At 39.0% G+C, this 22,843-nt stretch overlaps 1 protein-coding gene across 6 annotated transcripts in view; it reads right to left on the bottom strand.

The window, feature by feature from the left end:
* The window catches only part of LOC126185168 (peripheral plasma membrane protein CASK), a 530,963-nt gene that overhangs the window by 95,305 nt on the left and 412,815 nt on the right, over positions 1–22,843 (bottom strand). For all 6 annotated transcript variants that reach the window (XM_049928023.1, XM_049928015.1, XM_049928042.1 and 3 more), the window contains one exon: positions 6,887–7,025. In XM_049928023.1, coding sequence (XP_049783980.1) covers positions 6,887–7,025 — 139 coding nt within the window. The remainder of the gene's footprint in view (positions 1–6,886; positions 7,026–22,843) is intronic.

Genomic DNA, 22,843 nt, shown 5'->3' with positions numbered 1-22,843 from the left:
GAGACGACGCTTCATCCAGTCCCAAACATGCTCAATGGGGGACAGATCCGGAGATCTTGCTGGCCAGGGTAGTTGACTTACACCTTCTAGAGCACGTTGGGTGGCACGGGATACATGCGGACGTGCATTGTCCTGTTGGAACAGCAAGTTCTCTTGCCGGTCTAGGAATGGTAGAACGATGGGTTCGATGACGGTTTGGATGTACCGTGCACTATTCAGTGTCCCCTCGACGATCACCAGTGGTGTACGGCCAGTGTAGGAGATCGCTCCCCGCACCATGATGCCGGGTGTTGGCCCTGTGTGCCTCGGTCGTATGCAGTCCTGATTGTGGCGCTCACCTGCACGGCGCCAAACACGCATACGACCATCATTGGCACCAAGGCAGAAGCGACTCTCATCGCTGAAGACGACACGTCTCCATTCATCCCTCCATTCACGCCTGTCGCGACACCACTGGAGGCGGGCTGCACGATGTTGGGGCGTGAGCGGAAGACGGCCTAACGGTGTGCGGGACCGTAGCCCAGCTTCATGGAGATGGTTGCGAATGGTCCTCGCCGATACCCCAGGAGCAACGGTGTCCCTAATTTGCTGGGAAGTGGCGGTGCGGTCCCCTACGGCACTGCGTAGGATCCTACGGTCTTGGCGTGCATCCGTGCGTCGCTGCGGTCCGGTCCCAGGTCGACGGGCACGTGCACCTTCCGCCGACCACTGGCGACAACATCGATGTACTGTGGAGACCTCACGCCCCACGTGTTGAGCAATTCGGCGGTACGTCCACCCGGCCTCCCGCATGCCCACTATACGCTCTCGCTCAAAGTCCGTCAACTGCACATACGGTTCACGTCCACGCTGTCACGGCATGCTACCAGTGTTAAAGACTGCGATGGAGCTCTGTATGCCACGGCAAACTGGCTGACACTGACGGCGGCGGTGCACAAATGCTGCGCAGCTAGCACCATTCGACGGCCAACACCGCGGTTCCTGGTGTGTCCGCTGTGCCGTGCGTGTGATCATTGCTTGTACAGCCCTCTCGCAGTGTCCGGAGCAAGTATGGTGGGTCTGACACACCGGTGTCAATGTGTTCTTTTTTCCATTTCCAGGAGTGTATTTCGTATGAGAATCAAGGCATATAATATTCTCAGGTCTTTCAAGTATCGTGGAACTTAGAAGAGTGATAACTGAAGTCAAGTACCATCTCTTTGTGATATTATTGCGTGAATGGCTGAAATCAGTTGTCTATTGTAAGATAGTGAATGAGCAGTGTGTAATTATCTAGCAACAAGCCATGAGAGACTGTAATGTATACTTATGTATAGTCAAAAACATTCAATGAAGCATTCCTTGACAGTGTGTGAAAGGAAATGTGTTGACTGATATAGTGCCTTAAGAGTCCCAACCGAAACATTGTGTGTACACTTAAAACAACAATAACAATGACTCTTCTGCTTGAAAGAATATGAACAAAAATTGTCAGGGATGTGTGACATTGTATGAAACTGTTGTCCAGAGCTCATGCAGCTGTTGTGATACCTTGCATGGGAGAAAGGGAGGCAGTATCTCTCACTCAAACAGGCATGTTCTTAATTTGAAATTAAGGGACACACACACACACACACACACACACACACACACACACAGAGAGAGAGAGAGAGAGAGAGAGAGAGAGAGAGAGAGAGAGAGAGAGAGAGAGAGAGAGAGAGAGAGGAACACATGCCCATTGTAATGCTGTGTTGCAGGAGCAAAATCAGAATGATACAAAAAATAAATAAATAAAAATATAAAATTTACAAAATGTAGCAAAAAGTGAGTTTCAGCAGTTATTTATCAGTCAGGCAATACTGGAATAAAATGCCTAATAAATGAATCATGTTTTCATTTATCTGGTACCAGTAATAGAATTGTGATGGTCTGCACTGAATACATTTCTCAATCTAGTACAATTAATGTCATGTTAGATACCTATGGGCAGTGCTGAAAAAAAATCCTGTGATTGATTAAAGGTTTGAATTTTGCAGCCTAGCACGGATAGCATCATCTCTGTATGCAGAGGAGTGTTTGCCAATAATGAGAGGTTTCTGATGGAATTGAACAAGCAGTGATCTGATGCATGGACATAACCCTTTTCAGCAATCGGTGAGGTACCACAGAAGCTTTCTGCAACTATCTAAAGAACTTCTCATCCCACCCAAAAAGGCAGGGACAGAATTATGGAAAAGAGAACATCTGTCTTCTATGAATAAATCAAGGCAGCTGAACATCTGCCATTGGACGCATTAAAAGCTGGCTGGTGTAGAAGGCACTGGATAGTATGTGATTGGGAGTGGGATGATCCAACTCAAACAAGAAACAATGACACTCCAATACAGGTGATGTGAACTGTAGTTGTGGACAACGAAAAACAAAAATTGATATGCTTTTTTGTCCTCTGTGCCCAAGCCATCCTAAGTGAATTGGATGTAATGAAGTTCTGGATATGTATAATATAAAGAGCACCGTTATGATGTCTCAGATTTTGTGTTTTTGCCCATAAATATGTATTGTTGGTTCCTATATCGCCTGTAAATTAATGAGGTTCTCATTTCAATAAAATGAAACTCTCAAAATCAGACATGTAAGGGAACCTGAGAAGTTAATTCTTCACGAGGACTGAGGACAGCAACATCATGCCTTTCACTGACAGACACAACAGAAGTGTATCTGCACATTTTTGTTTTCAGACTTTCCTTAATCAATTGAACCGTCATGCAGTTGTACAAAGTTACATCCAACTATAAAGGGTATAACAGTATAGATCTGCATGCAGCATGCACAGTTAACATCATATTTTCCATTTATAGCGGAAAATGGAAGGATGGTCTATAGTGTCCCACTGATGTTGAAACATTGAGTGAAAACTCAAATTATACAGAACAGAGAAGCAAATGGGCCTTAGTCTTGATAACAGAACCATACCAGCATTTGCCTGAAGTGATTTACGGAAATAATGGCGAAATTAAATCTAGTTAGTTGTATGGGATTTGAACCCTACTCCTTCAAAATACGAGATTGGTGTGCTAACCTCATTCAGCTCAAAAACTGAATTGTTGTCTTCTTGCCCCCACCCCTCCATCACCCCCTCCCTCAAAGATCTGTCAGATATACAATTTTGTTTGTGAGTCACATTGAAATAATGGGTGTATCATATGTAAACCAATAGCCAAGTAACTGTAATGGAAGACCAAGAAGTAAATCACTCTGAGGCCTATGAAGATATTGGCTGGTATTAAGCATAACATGTTGCCCCATGTCTGTCAGGGAAGCCACTTTTAACATCACATGCAAGAAATCAACAGAACAAAAATCAGAGTTTGTATATCTCCCTTGTGTTTGTACCAACGTCTTAATATCTGTACATGTTACTGCCATTTCTGAGGACCCACTCCAAATAAAAGAATCATTTATTCCATGTGCTCCACTCATATGCAGGGTGTGCCACCAACTCCCAATAAATGTAACAGTTCCCTTAAATAAATTTTTACTAGCAATGTATTATATATTACAAAAAGCAATATTTTTAATGACACCTTGGGGACCGCTGTTTCCATCCATGCCTCACAACACCTAAATTAACATTCAAGTAAATTTATTGTGTGTCACCTTCTTTTTTAAAAAAAGAAATGTGAGGATATGACATAACCCTCATTGACCACCAACAGTTAGCAGAAGACTGGGGGCAAATTTTGTTCTGCTGTCAGCAGTTATGTCTCTGAATTGTGTACAAGCCAACAGTTATTTCTTTGTTCGGTTTTATCTTGCACACTTTCACTCAGTTCTGCCCTATGACACAATTTTATTGCACTTTGGATCTAAGGTGAAGAAAGTACTTATTCTACGGATGCAAGCAATAACAATAATGTGAAAAGAATAATCGAACATATTGCAGAACCCTTTTCAGAAACCTGAGGATTCTTTTCCTAACACACCAATACATATATTCCCTAATCATATTTGAGATTAACAGCATGAGTAAACTCGGGATAAAATGTACACTTCCTATCACAATATTAAAAGTAAAAATGATTTCATTATAGGTTAAGTGTACCTATCTAATGTTCATAATGGTGTCTTATACTGTAGAGCAAAAGTCTGTAGCAGGTTACTAGTACACATCAAGAAAGAATTGGAAGTCCCAAGAGTTCAAAACAGAGAACACCCAATTTATCAGGATATGTAGACTCAGACACTTAAATTTTGTATACCTCCAACATTTGTATTAAACAGGTCTTTATTTAACTATTACATAAACATCTGATCAGTATAAAACTTCATTATTACTTTGAAGTATTATATGAAAACAACTGTTGTGTAGTGTAGGAGAAGGAGATAGGCTTTTTATAAGTAGCTGTTTTTCCCCTACAAGCACGTAATCTAGAAGTGATTACCATAATTATCTGTTTGAGTAAATTATTGCCAGTCATAATTTGTTGCTGACATACTTCACAAAAACAGCCAGCAATGGTTGCTACTGTCTGATAATAATGAACTTAGACAAACCTGAAAGCTCTCCTTTATGATGGCATTTATGGAATACAATGTGTGAATGAAAGTTTTTGCATTTATTGTTACAATCTTCCCATAATTCTCCCTGCAGCATCATTTTTAAATGAACAATTTGCAGTCACTGACCCGCTTTGATCTCGAAGGGTCAGAGCATTTGTCTTACCTTGGATCAGAGCATTTGTCTTACCTTGAATGTGAATAATTTGTACCGAACATCCTACCTGGAGTTCTATGCACTGAAAATTGTTCAAGTGTGTGGGACACATACCATGTAAGACTATTGTGGGATACTGAACACACACAAAAGGAGCAGCACAAATGGTCACAGATTTGCTTTAGTCATGGGAGATTGTTACCATGATGCTGAAAAAAATCTGCAATGGTAGATGCATGATGATAGATGCAAATTGTGCCTCAAAAGACAGTTTGAGATCTACAATTGTTTTGCTACCATACAGAACAACAAGACAAGATCACAATAATTAGAGAACACAATGAGACATTTAAGCAATCATTCATCTACAGCTACATCCACATCCTCCACACCCCACTGTATGGTGCATGGTGGAGGGTACTTTATACAATTAGTGGTCATTTTCTTTCCTGTTCCAAACGTAAACAGAGTGAGGGAAAAGTAACTGTCTATGTGCCTCTGCTTTGCAAAATCTATACGGGTGGCAGTAGAATTATTTTGCAATCAGCTTCAAAATGCTGGTTCCTAAATTTTTTCACTAGTGTTCCTCAAAAAGAACATTGCCTTCCTTCTAGGGATTCCCATTTGAGTTCCCAAAGCATCTTCGCAATACTTTCGCACTGATCAAATCTTACCAGTAACAAATCTAGCTGCCCGTCTACGAACAGCTTCCATACCTTCCTTTAATCTGACCTGGTAGGCATCCAAACACTTGATTAGTACTCCAGAATGGGTTGCACTAGTGTTCTATACATAGTATGCTTTATAGATAACCCACACTTTCCTAAAACTCTCCCAATATACTGATTCAACCTTTCACCTTCCTTACTACAATCCTTAAATGCTCACTTCATTTCATATCATTCACACTGTTATTCCTAGATACTAAATTGACCTAACGGTGTCTAGCAGCACACTAAATGCTGTATTTGAACATTACACAGTTTCCCAACTCATTTGCATTAACTCATATATTTCTACATTTATAGCTAGCTATCGCTCATCACAGCAACTAGAAACTTTGTCTAAGTCATCCTGTATCCTCCTACAGTCGCTCAATGATGACACCCTCCCATACATGACAGCATCATTGCCTAACAGCTGCAAATTGCTGCTCACCATGTCCGTCAGATCATTTAAGTATGTAAAGAATAACAGCAGTCCTATCACACTTCCCTTCGCACTTAAGTAGATAGAACTGGTAGAAGCTGTAATGAGAAGTACCCTCTTCCATGGCCTTCACAGTGGCTTGCAGAGTACGTATATGTACTGTTGGTGTCCTCACACCAATAATCATTGCCGATGATTGCCTTGGATACTACAAATCAGCACTTACAGTATTTTGATGACTTAAAAGATCCTTATGATGCAGCCTTCCATGTGAAGCTTGCTTACCATTACACTGGAATCTTCATTTGACTGTTTTGAAGCTGAATATTGCAACAAATCATTATTTGTGGATTTCAGGTGTTGAAATAAGTTAATTATATTTCCTGCCGACTGCCCAGCAAGAAGGCCTTCGATCTTCAGAGCTGTTTTATCATATACTGCACTTCTTTTTCAACATCTTGGCAATTTTGACATCATGAATATCGACAAGAAACCACTGGCAGTGGTGGTGATCACATACGATGGGAGAAGGATGTTGTGGGAAATTCAAATTTGTCCAGATTTTGGAGACGCAACTTGTACATTTACAGTGACACTGTTCAGTATGACACTGGTATTAAAAACACAAAATCATCTAATTTAAGGAAAAAACTGGCTACCTAATCAAAAATTTCTTAAGTTGACTTTCCACCTACATTTTCCAGTAGTCAAATATTTGCTGTCAATTTTACCAGATGTGTGGCTTACTCTGTGATACTCTACTCAAGTCACTCAGATCTACAACACAGATTTATTCCAACTTAGTTTAATGCTTTGCTGCATTTCAGTTCAGGAAACACCTTTTAGAACATTTAGATGAAAGTAAGCTGCCCCTGATTGGTGTAAAGATTCAGATTAAATTTATATGAAAGATGTAGTGAATAACACTCAACTTCTTGAAAAATTGAACTTATAAATGGGGGTTGAACAACTTCTACACTAATCTGCACAAAACATTCCAGACATTCAAATATTTTAAAAAAGGGCAACATAAACAAAGCTTACCTTGTTCCTGTTTACTCTTTTCCATCGCCATGCAGGCCGTTCTCCATTCCTGGAGTTCTGGTGAAGGAATAAGACCAGCTGAGCCAGCAGCATTGTCTTTCCTTGCTTGCCACCAATTGTGATCATCTTTGCTTATTATCTGTAATAACACAGACATAAAATATTATGACATTGTTGGCACTAATAAAAAATTAACGTGAACAAAATATAGTCCAATGCTGTCATGTACCACAATAATGATTTTCTAAAACTAGTAAAAGCCCACTCGCTAATTTGATATAATTACAAAGGCCAGCACATTATTTTATTAGTCACTGTCTTTCACAAAGTGTTCTAACAGCCAGGTACCATTCTTACACGTAGAGTTGTTTCATTATATACCTTCAATAAATACACCAGCTGTCTTTAAATGCTTTTGAATGTTAAAACTACATTGATGACTTAGCAAACAAGTAAATCTCTTTTAAGTTTGTTTTGGCTTAACCTTAACCCCTTTCAAAATGAGGAAAATATACCCACATTACCTACCACTGGCAAGACAGGTATTACCAAGGGAGGAAGAGATTGGTAGATTATCTGTGACCATTATTTTGCACAAACATGAGATTCACTAAGTTACCAATAAGACTCAATGACCGCAGATAAATTATCTACATAGAGATAATACTATGTGCTGTTGCTGAGTCTGCTAGGAATATAATAACATGTACTTTTGTACCTTTTTCACCACATATAATTTGGATTTCCTCTCCCAACCACAGCATTTACAAAATTCATAAATGGGTACTAGCTTTTCAGCCATATTAGGCTCCTTACTATCTACTTGCCATCAACACACTAGTCTTCCTGGTTTTTTTTCCTGAAGTTTTTGTCTGTCGCTTTTTGATTTATATCCAGCATTATGTCTTTCTGTCACCTTATATGTGCCTCCCAATTTCATTAATTCTCAACAAGGTTATTCATGAAGCCAACATGCTGTACAACCAGCAGTTTAGTCAATACATGGACTAAATCTAAAGCCATGTGGATGTTTTCAATAAGACAGCTGGGGACAAATGCAGGGGTTTTTCAATAAGATCCATTGAGGATATAGACAGCGTCATTTCTGACTCTAAATAAATAAGTGAAGTGTTCAATAACCATTTCATATACATTGGCAACAAACTGTCTTCTCAAATTTCTGCTCCAGTGCTCTCTATCTGTTCAGATTTAAGTATTATTACCTGAAACATTGTTCCTTGATCCAGACACACCATGTGAAATGTACCATGTCATCAAACAGAAACTAAATATTATAAAACAGAAACCAAACTCACACTCATGTGGTACTGATGGCATATCAAATTACCCTCTCAATACATTTGCCATCATGTGTCTTATTCCTTGCCAAATATAATAAACTGCTCATTGCTTTTTAGCCAGTTCCTCAAAAATTTTAAGACAATGGAAGTTGTTCCTCTCTTCAAAAAAGGTGAAACGAGTGACGTTAACAACTACAGGTCCATCTTGATTCTATCAAGCTTATCCAAAGTTCTTGAGAAAGCAATACATGACAATGTTATAAAGTTCCTGGCAAGCAACTGTTTATAGAGTCTTCACATTTGTTTTTCAAAATGGGAGGTCAATAAATAGAGGTATATGATTCTTAACAAATGAACATGCTAGAGGAGATGATCATGCGTGCATCAGGTGTGCTTGCTTGTGTGAATGTGAGTGTGTTTTCTTCACTGTAGAAGGCTTTGGCATAAAGCTCTAATGTGTAACACACTATTCATTGTACTTGTCAGCAACTCAATGCGTTGTGTCATCTTTTCATTTTGATATTCCAACCTGGAGTTTCCACTGTTACATTTGATTCACGTTGTAACCATACTCGAGTCTAAATCCAAAAGCAAGATTGTCAATGAAGTACAGAAGCATGTTTATTACACCAATGTACACCCATAACAGAGCTCCTGCAAGGAGAGCGCAGCTATTTATGCAAACATTGAATATTCCAGAATATACAAACATTAGAAACCTAAGGAATTTCAGGAACCATACAGAACTGATGACAATTGATTGCAAATGATTGGGTTTAAAATGGCAATCAGCAGCATGCCCGCCAGTGGCGCTAACTGTAATACACACTGCTTGCAGCACAGTTCACTGCATTGCCCCCTCTCCTGGAGGAACAGTGACCTGCTGCTTCAGAAACTGACTACAGTACCCTGGATCTAGATCTTGTCAATGGTCCTGCATATAACAGCAATGGCAGATCCTAACATTCTGGTCATGTTGTCACACCCTCTTCACTGTACTGACTATTGAAGGTAGCCCCTCCCTTCAAACCTTCACAATTGTTCAGTGAGTCTTCAGTTTCTTGAATGAAAAGCCCTACTCTATAATCTGCACCTGAGAGCATAGCAGGGCTTCGTACAGGTTACAGCTTTGTGCTTTTGTCTTTTCGATGAAGGGTCATAATCCTTGACTTCATATGTGATGTCTAACAAGTGCCAAATGATATGTTACTTCATATGTGATGTCCAGCATATGGTGAAGGATAGGATACAGCCCAAAGCAGCACTTTAGTAACTTTTCCAATAGTCCCACTTTCCACAAAAATGCACCAATTCTGCTGAGCTACATCTCAATGGCCACTGTTTGGCATTACAGCACTCTATCTTTCTGCTGGGGGTCATAGTCCGTATGCAAACCAGCTGTCTTCCTTCTTTGGTCCTGGTGATGAGATGTTTCACATAGTCATCCTGAGAATTGTCCAGTTGAAACAAGGCTAGTATATCCATTCACAAATCTTCACAAATAACAGATGACCAGATGCAAGAGCATTGAGGAAATAATTCAGGATACCTGGCCATAGGTGAGCTGGGATGACAAGCAGCTATTTCCACTCTATCGGATCATAACTCATCTTATAAACTGTTCTGTTTATTAATTGGAATTCTTGTGACTGTGGAGCATACAGAATGATGTGAAGCCTATGGGCCTCATTGTGTTGTATGCAACTATATTGATGGGCTGTATTGTATCCCAAACTCTGTTCAACATCAATGTACATCGAGAGCACATCTTCCAACATCTTATTTAAGTGTTCTGTGAGGACAGCAATGTGTGAGTGGCAGTTATCATCCTGTGGGTGATGACTCAATGCAAAATTATCTATATACTATTGTTGACGGGGAAACTTTTTCACGGCCAGAGATCACAGTGCTCTGTGCTTCAGACTGATGTGTTCTACAAGGAATCTTACAACTTCCACATTTTCAGCAGTCAACACAGCTTTGGTGACAGTATAGTCAGTGAGATAGTTAAAGCAGACTATCCGTCATGTCCCACCTGTTGAGTCTGAGAACTTCCACAAGTGGTCAATTCCAATTAAGTGTAATGGCACTGCTGCAGGTGGAAATGACACCAGATACCCTGGAGGTAACTGCTTCTGTGACTGGTATCCCTTACGATGGATCACATCGTGTCTAATCTATCATTAGAGACCTGCCAGTGATATCTTCACAAATCCTACGTGACAAGATGTAAGAGCATCGTGATAATACTTCAGGCTAATTGGACACACATAAGCTGGTATGACAACGAACTATTTCCTTCCCATCTGGTCATAGTTCCTCTTATACACTGTTTTGTTTATTAATTGGAACTCTCCTTCAGTTGGTTCCTTCTCCTTCTAGGCCACTATGGTTTTCAGGCAGTACTGGTTCACCCTTGTGTTCAGCAGCAATGTTATTTAGTGCAACGAAAACTGTGCTTTCATCCATACTGCTGTGTTCCACTGAGGGATTTCTCAAAATGCAGTGGGACCCTTGTGTTTGCATCCACTTTTGCATAGCGCTTTAATGCTGTACCCCTGAAGCATCAGCACCCTTCTCCCCAGTCAACCTGATGTATCCTTCATTCTAGTTAGACAGCACAGAGTATTGCGATCCATCACAATGGTGAATAGTTTGTCAAACAGATAAAGCTAGAACTTGTTGATGGCCCAAACAACTGCAAGGAACTCTTTCTCTGTTGTGGAATAGTTCCTCTTGGACTTTGAGAGTACTCTGCAAGCATAATCTATCACCTTTCCAGCTCTGTCCTGAGTTTATACTATACCTTCATCTATACAACATTAGTGTCAAGTTCTGTCTTGGTATTTTTCTCTTGTTGGACAACATGTTATTGCCTCTTTAAAAGGAAAGGTCTTTTTTTGCACCTCATTTCAATTTAGCATCTCCTTGCAGTAGTTCTGGCCTTGGTACAGAAGTCCTTTATAAAACACCAACAGTACAAGTACATTCCAAGAAAATTTCTCACATTATGTGTGTGCTGAGGAGTTGGAAAATCTGTGGTTGCTCTTATTTTCTCTGGATTGGGACAGACTCCACTGCCATTCCGTAGATGTCTCAAGGTTTTTATTTTTTTGACAGCCCTCTATCAGATTTAGACAGCGGCCTGTAGCCTGAACACACTTCGGGATGGTTGTCAAGAGACTTAGATGTTCTTCCAATGTCTTCAAGAAATCTTCCAATGCCTTCAAGAAATAATGTCATCCAGGCAGCAAAGACAAGTCGTCCATTTAAGGTATTGAAGAAGGTTTTCTGTCACACATTATAAGGTGGGTGGAGTGTTACACACACCAAATAATATAACTTTGCACTCGCTGAGGCAGTCATGTGTTATGAAGGCAATCTCTTCCCTGTCAGTCTTACCAACCTCAAATTGCCAGTAGTCTGCCTTCATGCCCATAGCTAAGAAATACCTTGTGCCTTTCAAGCAGACTAGGGTGTCGTCAATAAACAGCAATGGGTAGATGTCTTTTTTGTGATTTTATTTAGCTGCTGGTAATCAATGCACACATGCCATGTACCATCCTCCTCCTCCACAGGGACCACAGTGGTAGACCAAGAACTCTTGAAGGTACAATGAAGTCATCTTGCAGCCTCTTCTCCACTCCCTCCCTGATTATCCAGCATCCATCTGTTGAACCAATGTTGATACAGTGTTCTACCATGGGCCACTTGGCTTTTCTTTTCTCAGCTCTAGATTTGGAAGCATCCGGAAATTGTTGCAGAATGGCTAATACTCACTGATGATGTTCCTCAGTCAGGCCAGGTCTTTTTGGTAGTTTGACAGTACCTTCTTCCCCTGTGTTGCATGTAGTGGTAGCAGAGTACTAAGTTGCCCTTTCTAGACTGGTTGACTGCCCCTAGGCACATAAGTTTATGAATGAGTTGTGGCTGCTCATGACAATTAGTGATCCGAATTTCTTCTCCTTGACCACCTACAAAGCTTATGGTCATTGCCGATATGTAGATTTCTTTTGTATGCCTGAATAGCTTTTTAGAAATCAAGGAAAGCTTCACATTTTAACCAAGTGTCTTGACTGACAAATAGAACTCATCTTGTTGTGATGCCCAGAGCAATGTTCGTTATGTGTGTTTGTTGAAATAGCTTCATCAATCTGAAGCTCTGATTTTCCACAGTCTATGACAGATTGTGATGTCTGCAAGAAGTCTCATCTGAGAACAACATTTTGACTATAGTCTGCTAAAACACCAGATTCAAAGGGCTGCATTATGTCACTGACAGTTATGCTTGCTGTACACATTCCTGTAGGCTGGACCTATTTCCCATTTGTGAACTTCAGCACAATCACTTTCATATCACAGAATATAGTCTTATTTAAATGACAATGATAAGCATTTGACACTATACCCCCAAGTCAACTAGCTCCCAGACAGGTTGGTCACCAATGGTGATGATGGGCTTCATCCTACAGGTTGACTATAATAATCAGAAGTTGACTGGATTGAACAGAAGTGATGTGAGAGTTGAATCTGGTAGCATGATAGTCATCAAAAATTATCATCTTTCTCTGCAAACTGCCACGAATGTCCATTGTGGAAACATACAGGCATGTTGTCCTCCGTGCTCTAAATACCCGTGCTTTTGTAGGATATTATACTTAGCAGAGGAGTTGGGTTTTACCTGCATTGGTTAAGTGCTGGGTTGTCTCTGACAACTGTGACATAAGTCTGAGTTGGTAGAGTCCACTCTTACTGGCAAATATGACTGGTGGCAGAGATTGGAGCTAAAGATCCATACACCTCTTCTGTAACATTCTCTATTACCTCCTGAGGTATAGAGTTAGCCATCTCTTACTTGGTCTGACAGTTCTGGGAGCATGAATTGCTGTATCTCATCTATCTACCTGGCATATGAGAGCGAGAGACTGTGATGGTCATCCACAATGCTACAGGGATGACATTCAGGAGTTGGTCATACGTCTTTCATCGAACTTGTTTTTTGCAGTTTACGATGTGCTGGCTCCGCTTGATGATTCCTCTGTTGTTCTGCCATCCTTTACCAGAAGAGCTTGGTACCTGTCTTCTAAAATCCATTTCATCAAGTGTGAGATTTTGTAAGAGTGAAATTTCGTCATCTTCTGTCACATTCAGATTCACAATCGTCAAAACATTTTGTATGTAGTACTGCATCATTTCCTCACATAGTGTGCCCTGGTCCTAATTGTTCTATTGCTAAGAGGACTTCCTGATTGTCGGCAAATGTTTTTCTTCAGTTCAGGTTGGAATTTATGGCAGCTACTTAGATTCTCTTCACTGGTCATGGAACCACAGCTGGGCCAAGTGACATACAAGTATAAGTACACGTCATCCCACCTATTGCATTTGGCATCTGAGTTGAATTTCGTCAGGTCCTAACCTGCATCTCCAGAGAACATTGATGGATGCCTGATGTGCAGCTGACTTATTGCCGTTTTGGAATCCATTGGTGTCCTGAATATATGGACCTTGGAAATGATGTGCTGATTTTACTGTGGTTCCTATCCTTGTAAGCAATGGTTTTTATGTTGCTTAACTAGAGCCATGGCAATATAGATTTTTTAGAAGTACCTCACATCTCCACTAAACAGTGTCACATCATAACCACAATTAAGTTCAAATCCAAAAGTAGGGTTACCAAAATAATACAAAACTTAACACTGAAAGTATATTTAGTACAGAAATCTACATACAGATGAAACAGAATTAATTCCTGGACAGAGTGTTCAGCTATTTATACAAACTATACATATTTCTGAATACACAAACACAAGAAATTTCAAGAATCTTCCAGAATTGATAAATACTAAGTGACAAATAGCTGCGGATGATAAGGTTTGAACTCGTGACTGCCACTGAAGCAACACCACACAGCAAGCCATTTTTCAAGAATTAAACTGAGGTAGAACTTAATCCAGAGTGCTAAAGCACTTGTTAGTAATGACATGAACTGCACAAAATGACCTGGTTTGAAGCCATGTTCCAGATCCTTAAAGAAATAATTAACTTCATGCTGTACACTGTCTTCCTTGCAGGCTTTTTCCATCTGCAACCCTCGAAAAGAAATTATAATTACGCATTTTGAACACCACATTAATGTAATTTGTAGAGGTCATGGAAAACAGTTCCCTTTGAAAATGTCCGATAGCACAATGTTTCATCTTGCAACATTGTACAGTGCCACAAAAATGCTACAAAGGAAAATTTTATTCTTCAACTAGCTTCTTACCTATGGCTTCACTAGCGTATATATATATATATGTCACAACTCTCTGTCCACCGCCTCCTCCACCCACTCTCTGTCCACCTCTGTCTTAACCCTCTTTCTGTCCATCTCCTATGTCACCCTCTTTTCTTCCCCACCCTCACTCCAATAAGTGGAGGTATTTCAGTTGCTGACTGAGGACAGTGAACTGAACAACATTATTTCAATATTTGCTTCACTTCAGACAGTCTGCAACTCATGGTATAGTAGCATAGCTGCCTCTGGATCATGGGGTCCTGGGATCGATTCCCGGCCAGGTTAGGGATTTTCTCTGCCCGGGGACTGTGTGTTTGCGTTGTCTTCATCATCATCATCATCATCATCATCCTCCATGACAGTGGCTAGATTGAACTGTGTAAAAATTGGGACTTTGTACAGGTGCTGATGACAGCACAGTTAAGCATCCCACAAAACAAACATCAACACTTGCAGACTAATACTTATAGCTACTAGTAGTAGTATGTTTTTAGGTTGGGTAGTACCTCCAAGTACATGTGACAAGAGCAAACCATTAATGCTTGTTTTCCCTTGGGCAACAGGTCAGGTGTTGAAGTGTGGGCGAGTGGACATAAAACAGTTTGGGGCTATATTGATAGGCACAGTCCACCTAATGGTGTAGTTAAGATCATGAAGAAAACATCAGGTCGTGAAGTTTGTGGCATTCAACACAGAGAAAAAAATGACCAACACACTGACGTGTGTACACATTAAGGTATCACATATAATAGGTCATAGCAATCTATAAAAAGGGTAGAAAATCAGATGCACATAATTACCGCCCAATTTCACTGACGTCGATTTGTTGTAGAATCATGGAACACATTTTGTGTTCAGACGTAATGACCTTTCTAGACTCTGAGTAGCTCATCTGCAGAAACCAGCACGGTTAAGGAAACAGCATTCATGCGAGACACAGCTGGCCCTCTTTGTGCATGATATACTGATAACAGCTCCCAGGTTGATGCCATAGTCCTTGACTTTCGAAAGGCGTTCGACTCAGTTCCACACTGTCGCTTGCTCCAAAAAGTGCACACTTATGGTCTATCCGACGACATATGCAGTTGGATAGAAAGTTTTCTAACATACAGAGAGCAGTGTGTCATCCTGAATGGGGAACTTCAACAGAAACAAGCGTAACATCAGGTGTGCCCCAGGGCAGCATAATAGGTCCACTGCTTTTTATGATTTACATAAACGACCTGGTTGATGGTATTGACAGCAGCATTAGACTGTTTGCCAATGACACTGTAGTCTACAGGAAAGTAGTATCACATGAAAGTTGTGAACAAATCAATGAGGATTTGCAGAAAATAAATGCATGGTGTAATGATTGGCAGTGTCAGTTATCTCTCAGTATTAGTAAGTGCAACCTACTGTGTACAACAAAGTGAAAATCCCTATTAATATATGAGTACAAAATTAATGCCCAGTCTTTGGAAGCAGTAACATCCGTCAAGTTTCTGAGTGCGACTATTCGAAAGCATCTCAAATGGAACAATCTTATTACATAAGTAACAGGTAAGGTAAACTCTACGTTGCGGTTTATTGGTAGAATACTAAAGCAATGCAGTCCTTCAACAAAGTAAATTGCTTACAATACTTTAATTCGTCCAGTCTTAGAGTACTGTTTGTCTGTACAGGACCCTTACCAGTTGGGTCTGATTCAAGAGACTGAGAAGGTCCAAACAAGAGCAGCAAGATTCGTGACTCATACATTTAGCCATCATGAAAGCATTATAAATCTCACAGAAAGTTTGAAGTGGGACACACTTGCAGGTAGACGATGCACTAAACGTAAGGGGCTGCTCACTAAATTCCATAATCCGATCTTCGCCGAGGATGTAGAGCATATATTAGTACCACCAACTTTCATATGATGCAATGATCACCATTCAGAGATAAGGGAAATTAGAGCTCGTACCGAGGCATTCAGACAGTTGCTTTTCCCTCATGCAATCCATGAATGGAACGGGCGGGGCGAATATAACTTTGGCACGAATAAGTACAAAAGCACCAGAAAGACATACAGGGAACCCCTGAAGAGACTAAAAGCACTTCATTATGCTGAACAGATAAGAAAAACTAGTAACATTAGCAAAACAGCCTGGCATATTGTAAATGAAGAATGTGAACATAGAGAAAAACCAGGCTGCAGCAACATTGCATTAGAAGAAAATGGAATACTGTTGAATGAATCAAAGTCTGTGTGTGAGGCCTTCATTAAACATTTTAGTAAGGCATGCAGAGAAGAAAAAGATGAATCAGTCCTGAAAATAAACACAGTTAAAATGAGTAATCCATTTTTCCTAAGGAGTGTAACAGAGTTTGAGGTCATGAATATAATCTCAAAACTCAAAGTAAAATCATCTAGTGGCTGGGATGACATATCATCCATACTACTTAAAGAATGCAAAAATGAGTTAATAAAACCAATAACACATCTAATTAACAGTTCAATTGCCCAGGGGACCTTTCCACAGTTTTTAAAAATCACTGAGATACAACCCGTGTATAAAAAGGGGGCTATCACAGACATAAATAACTACCGGCCAATCTCTTTGACTTCAACACTTGGCAAGCTGCTTGAAAGAATACTTCTAGATCAAATTGAATCCTCCTCCTGTAAATACAAACTATTAAACAAAACACAACATGGGTTTCGAAAAGGACGATCTACAATAACATCATTAGCAACTTTTTTCCATGAACTACTGAACAAGCTGGATGAAGGAAACAAAGTTGAAGGGACTTTCCTAGATCTGTCTAAAGCATTTGATTCTGTGAATCATGCGTACTGTTATCCAAGTTTAGAAAATTACTGGATAAGAGGAGTAGCTGTAAAATTACTATGTTCTTATCTCCGTGATAGAAGACAGTGCACAAAACTAAATTATAAGAATGAAAGTAAGATCCAAACAGTAAAGTCAGCATACAGAACTCACAATTGCAGAGTTCCCCAAGGAAGTATACTTGGACCATTCTTGTTTATAGTATATATTAATGATATAACACAGCTACAAAACTCCAAACTAGTAAACTATGCTGATGATACATCTTTTATTAGCTGGGGCTGTACAGATCGGGCAGCATTCCAAAGCAACAAAGAGACCTATGAAATGATCACAGAATATCTAACAGCGAGTAAGCTTACACTGAATAAGGACAAGACTGTAGTAATAAAGTTCTTGCTACATTTTAATAATACTCATACTCGATCACTTTCTACAGTTGAAACATCTGGCAAACATAAGTTTTTAGGCATATTGATTGATGAACATCTCACTTGGAAAGATCATATCGGCTCCACCTGTAAAAAGGTTTCTAGTAATATTCACTTACTAAAACGTCTTGCAAATATAATAGCTCCCCTTGTCCTTAAACAAGTGTATTATGGGTTAATACACTCACATCTGCAATATGGGGTTGAGGTCTGGGGTGGGGCACCCACTGTCTATATGGATCGCATTTTCAGGCTTCAAAAGAGAGCAGTTAGGATAATTGCTAATGTAAGCAAACGCCAGTCCTGTAGGGACTATTTCAAAAATTATAAATTACTGACTGTGTACTCATTGTATGTATTTAAGACCATAATGTTTGTAAAAGAGAATGAGGAAAATAGTGTAAAGAACAGTGACACCCATAATTACAATACTCGAGCCAAAAGTGACTATCATAGGATACGGACTAACAAGAAAGCTACAGACCACAGTCCATATGTAACTGGGAGACAATTCTATAATAAGTTGCCAAAAAATATAAAGCAACTCCAAGGCAATATTTTCAAGAGCAAGTTGAAAAATTGGTTAATAAAAAGATGTTTATACTCATTAAAAGAATTCTGAGCTGCAGTACTGTTAGTTTATTCTTTTACATACTTCAGTATATTAATGGTGGTATTGTTATAATTGGCTAATTGATGTATGGAGTGATATATAATGTGCTAATGTGTTTATAACATTATTGCATGGAATGATATACAATGTGCTACTTGATGTGTATATTCATTCTTGGAATGGCATGATATTGATATAATTGTACAAAAAATGACGATGTCCAAGACTGTAAAGTTAACATGGACAAATAAACATTATTATTATTATTATTATTATTATTATTATTATTAGTGCCCTCTGCCATACAGCGCTTGGTGGCTAGAGGAGTATATATGTGGTTGTAGATATGTAGATGTAAACAGGAAAAGTTAATGGTTTAAATTAATATACATGCAGCAATCCCACAAGTCCACAAGTTAAGTTACAACTATAGAATAACTGCAATGTGATGCAAGATATAAAATACTATACTGAACAGCCAGCTTCATTAACTGTGTTGCACTTGCATTTCACTTTTATCAAAGAGAGCTGGGATTTAGATATACATGTGTTTTACTCATAAACATTCATTTCCACTTCTTGGATTTATTTTCACTACCGATGTCACAAGTTACATTAGATTACACACTTGATAAATCAGGTATGCTGCAGCCACTATGACGACATGAGGGTCTGCCTTTTGCTGCAGCAACAATGCAGAAATGTGCTTCAAGTTTTGATGGGCCCTTCTTCCATTCAACTGTGCAAACACTGGAGTCACACACTTCAAAACAAACTTCATATGCAATCTAGTAGAGAAAGACATAAAACAATATCCTGCAAACTGATCACAGATGCAGCTAGGACACATTCTGTTCGTGCAACTCATTTTCGATCATAGATTGGAACTTGGTCCAATTTCCATGGAGCGGCTCATTTGCTAAGATACATTTCCATCTTCGTACTGATACAACGAACACCACCTCCAATTGTAACAATTAATATAGCATATTGTTTCCATCACTATAATATTTGCTGTCAATAGTTTAAGAATAGGTGTCACATAAGACAGTAATCCTTTATGTATTTAACTGCTTGTGTAACATATATTTTCGAGCAGGTTCTTCCCCAAAAAAATGTAAATATTCAGTGGTGAAGGAAACATGATGAAGTTGATAACAACAGATAAAATGCACCGTTGTCAGTGTTTCAAACAGTCTTGCACAATACAGTAGTTAGATAGTCCTCTAGACACACTTAACCTACACTCCGCTGCAGAGTGAAAATCTCATTCTGGATTTAACCTACAGATTCATAGTAAAGCTTTCGGAATGGATCTTCTGTTGACATCATTCTTTTACATATGTAACATACCAAACAGAATAAACCTCAGAACATATTAGAATTTTACAGAATTATGGATAAGGAATTCAGTTGTTTTCTGTCTTCTGCAAACAGTATGAAGCAGAAGACTGGTTTACCCTCTCAGATAACAATAAGTCAGACGGCAATCTAAATACCAGCTGCTGTAAAGAACAGGTTAAGAGGAGCCTAAGGGATTTTATTTCTTCTGAATTTGGCCAACCATGGACTGCATAGCACTTAAGGCTTTTATTGCCTTTATTTTCCTCTCTTCCCAGAACCTCTTCATCCTTTTTCTTGTTTTCTTTTTCTCCTCCTCAGAAATGTAATGTGTGGATCTCTTCATTAATGGTTTCTCTTTGACTTTGCTTCTGAATTATTTTCTCTTTTGGATCACCTTTAGTGTAATAACAGTTTCTCTTAATCTCTTATCATTTAGCCACTTTAATGATGTGATGCAAATTGAAGATGTTTTTGCTCAGTCAGTGCTCATCCATTCTTGGTAGGTGTCAATAAATACTTTCTGCTTTGTGTCCATTAAATTTCCAGTGTACTTGCAAAGCCTCTCATTCTTCCTATTCTTCTGAGTTCCATCAATCGTCTTCTGAGGTCCCAGAATTTTCCTGAGGATTTTCTTTTTCTTCTTTTCATGTTTTTAGGCCTTGTAGGATACTGTTCATCTGATGTACCTATTTTGTGTTAGTTTGTAAGCAAGATCTAATTTTCTGGCTCTTTCTTTGACTGCCTTTTTATCTTGTCCACTGGGATGGATCCATCCTCCTAAATATTTGAATTTATCTGTTGTCTTAACCATTCCATATTTTACCCCCAAGTATTTCTCTTCTGGTGTCTGTGTTCCATGTATCCATCTTTTCCAGCTATTTCATCCAAAATCTCCAGTATTCTTTGTGAGTATTTCCGGTTTGTGGCTAAAATGGTGAGCTCATTGGCAAAAACTAAACAGCTCATTTCCCAGGAGTTTCCTTTCTTCCCTAGGTGTGTTCCATTTATTCCTTCCAACTTCAGAGCTTTTGCTCAGGTTCTCATTATTTTCCTCAGAATGTTATTGAAGAGAGTTGGTGATAATCCTCTCCTTGCCTGACGCATAAATTTATTTCAAAAGATTTCAGAGATTTCTCCAAAAAACTTAATTTTTTTTAATTATTTTCTTCATTTTTCTATCAATTCTGAATACTTCTACAATAATAAATGAGATTTGTCTGTCAACTGAGGCATATGCTTTATTGAAGTTGTAATGGTCGCCTGGTCGTAGATATTGCTAATTGCTATAATCACACTATTTCACTCCCATTTACGGAGCTTGTTAGCACTTGATGTTAGGTTGGCGCCATTAAAATGCATTGTGTTGTGGTAATCGCTGCTACTTGCTGGATCGCTGCTGTCTCTCGATGCTGATGCTGGCTCTAATCTGGTTGTCTAGGGTTAAACACATGAGGTCCCGTGTTTTTCGTGTGCTTTTGATGATAAAGAACGAGCGAAACCAACAAATATGTAAACTTCAAATATTTATTACTCTGGTGGCCATCTTAATTCCACTGTCCACCAAAGACCATGACACAACACAAAGTAGTATTTTCTTTACATGTTCTTTGCATTGTTTATCCACCTCAAACAATAACACACAAACACACTTTACCAAAGTGACATTCCTACTGCTTTTCCGACCCTCCTTGCTGCTCGTATTTATAACATTGTCAAAGAACTACTAAAAAGAGATATAGTTTATAAGTCACATGTACATCTGTTATCATAATTTGTGCAGAAAAGTTATTAATTTGCATCAAGTGACATAATTTAACATGTTATTAAAATGACAGACAGATTTGTTGACTTGACAGAATAATTCTTTGTTACAAAAAGGCCGTTTTTTTAGAAGTTTGTCAATTGACTTCTCTAATTTGCATAAATAAGTAAATAACATGAATTATTAAGAATTACATTGATTTTCATCTAAAATAGGATTGATTTCGTGAATACTGAGTGAAAACGCTCCTAGTGAACAAATAGGTTTCACTGGGTGATTTTTATTTAAGGAGATCCAAAATACCTAAGTTGGCCACTATTTTTCGTACTTCATATTAATTATTTAAGATGAACTTAGTGTTTTTACATGATGACATTTGCTGTATCAGTGATCAAGTGATATAAACTTTTGTGTGGGTCAGTTATTCAGTATAATTTAATGGGTTGACTGTTTATGGAGACATGTTATGCAATCATTGTTAACATACACAATAACTTTTCTATGATCATAAATACTCGTTAAACTGGTTGAATTTGGAGGGTATCGCATACTTCGGTAAAGTAAAGCCTTTAATATGTTCTGTTACAAAGTCAACAAAAATTACTACTGCATTCTATCTTTTATTGCTCTAGTTCTCAGAATGCTTTTGAGCCTGAACATCTGTTCCATACATGACCTGCCTTTCTGTAACCCAGCTTGATATTCTCCATTGAGGTGATCAGGTTATTCTTCAGCTCTTCCTAGCAGGACTCTGGCAAGTACCTTATAAGCAAATGAAAGTAAGGCGCTCCCTCTATTGTTTGGATCTACTTGGTTGTCTTTTTTATGAAGTGAGTATATGAGCAAACATTTCTAGTCCATCGGTGTCATTTCACTTTTCCAGAATTCTTTTATAAGGTGACTTGCTCTTCAATCTTCCACATTTCTGCCACAATACCAGCTTCACTGATGCCTTATTATCCTTGAGCTCCTTGATTACCTGCGTAATTTCATTGAAGCTTTGTGGTTTGAAATCTAACTTGAGGATTTTTTCCCGTGCATACGATCTTTCCTGGGGTTCCTCACAGTTTAGCAGCACTTTGAAATAGTTTGCCAAGAGCTGACATTTTTCTTTGTCATTTGTAACTATGCTCCCATCAATTCACCTAATGCACAGATTGTTGGTTGATGCCCCTGTAGCTCATGTTTGAAGGTCCTGTAAACCTTCTTGGTGGTGTTTTAACCATAAGGGATTTATGCATGACCAACTTCTACTCTACTAATAAATGTCTCAGCAGAACCAACTCTTTTCATGATGCTTAGCTACAATAGCTCAAGATTTATTTTTGGTTTTTAGTGTGTACCCATTTACATTCTTGTAACAATCAAGCCATAATGTAGCTCCTTCCAGTTACTGAGGCAACACAAAGAGCTCTT

Source organism: Schistocerca cancellata, chromosome 1 (assembly GCF_023864275.1).
Source record: "Schistocerca cancellata isolate TAMUIC-IGC-003103 chromosome 1, iqSchCanc2.1, whole genome shotgun sequence".
Lineage (NCBI taxonomy): Eukaryota > Metazoa > Arthropoda > Insecta > Orthoptera > Acrididae > Schistocerca > Schistocerca cancellata.
This window is presented reverse-complemented; position numbering and strand designations above follow the sequence as displayed.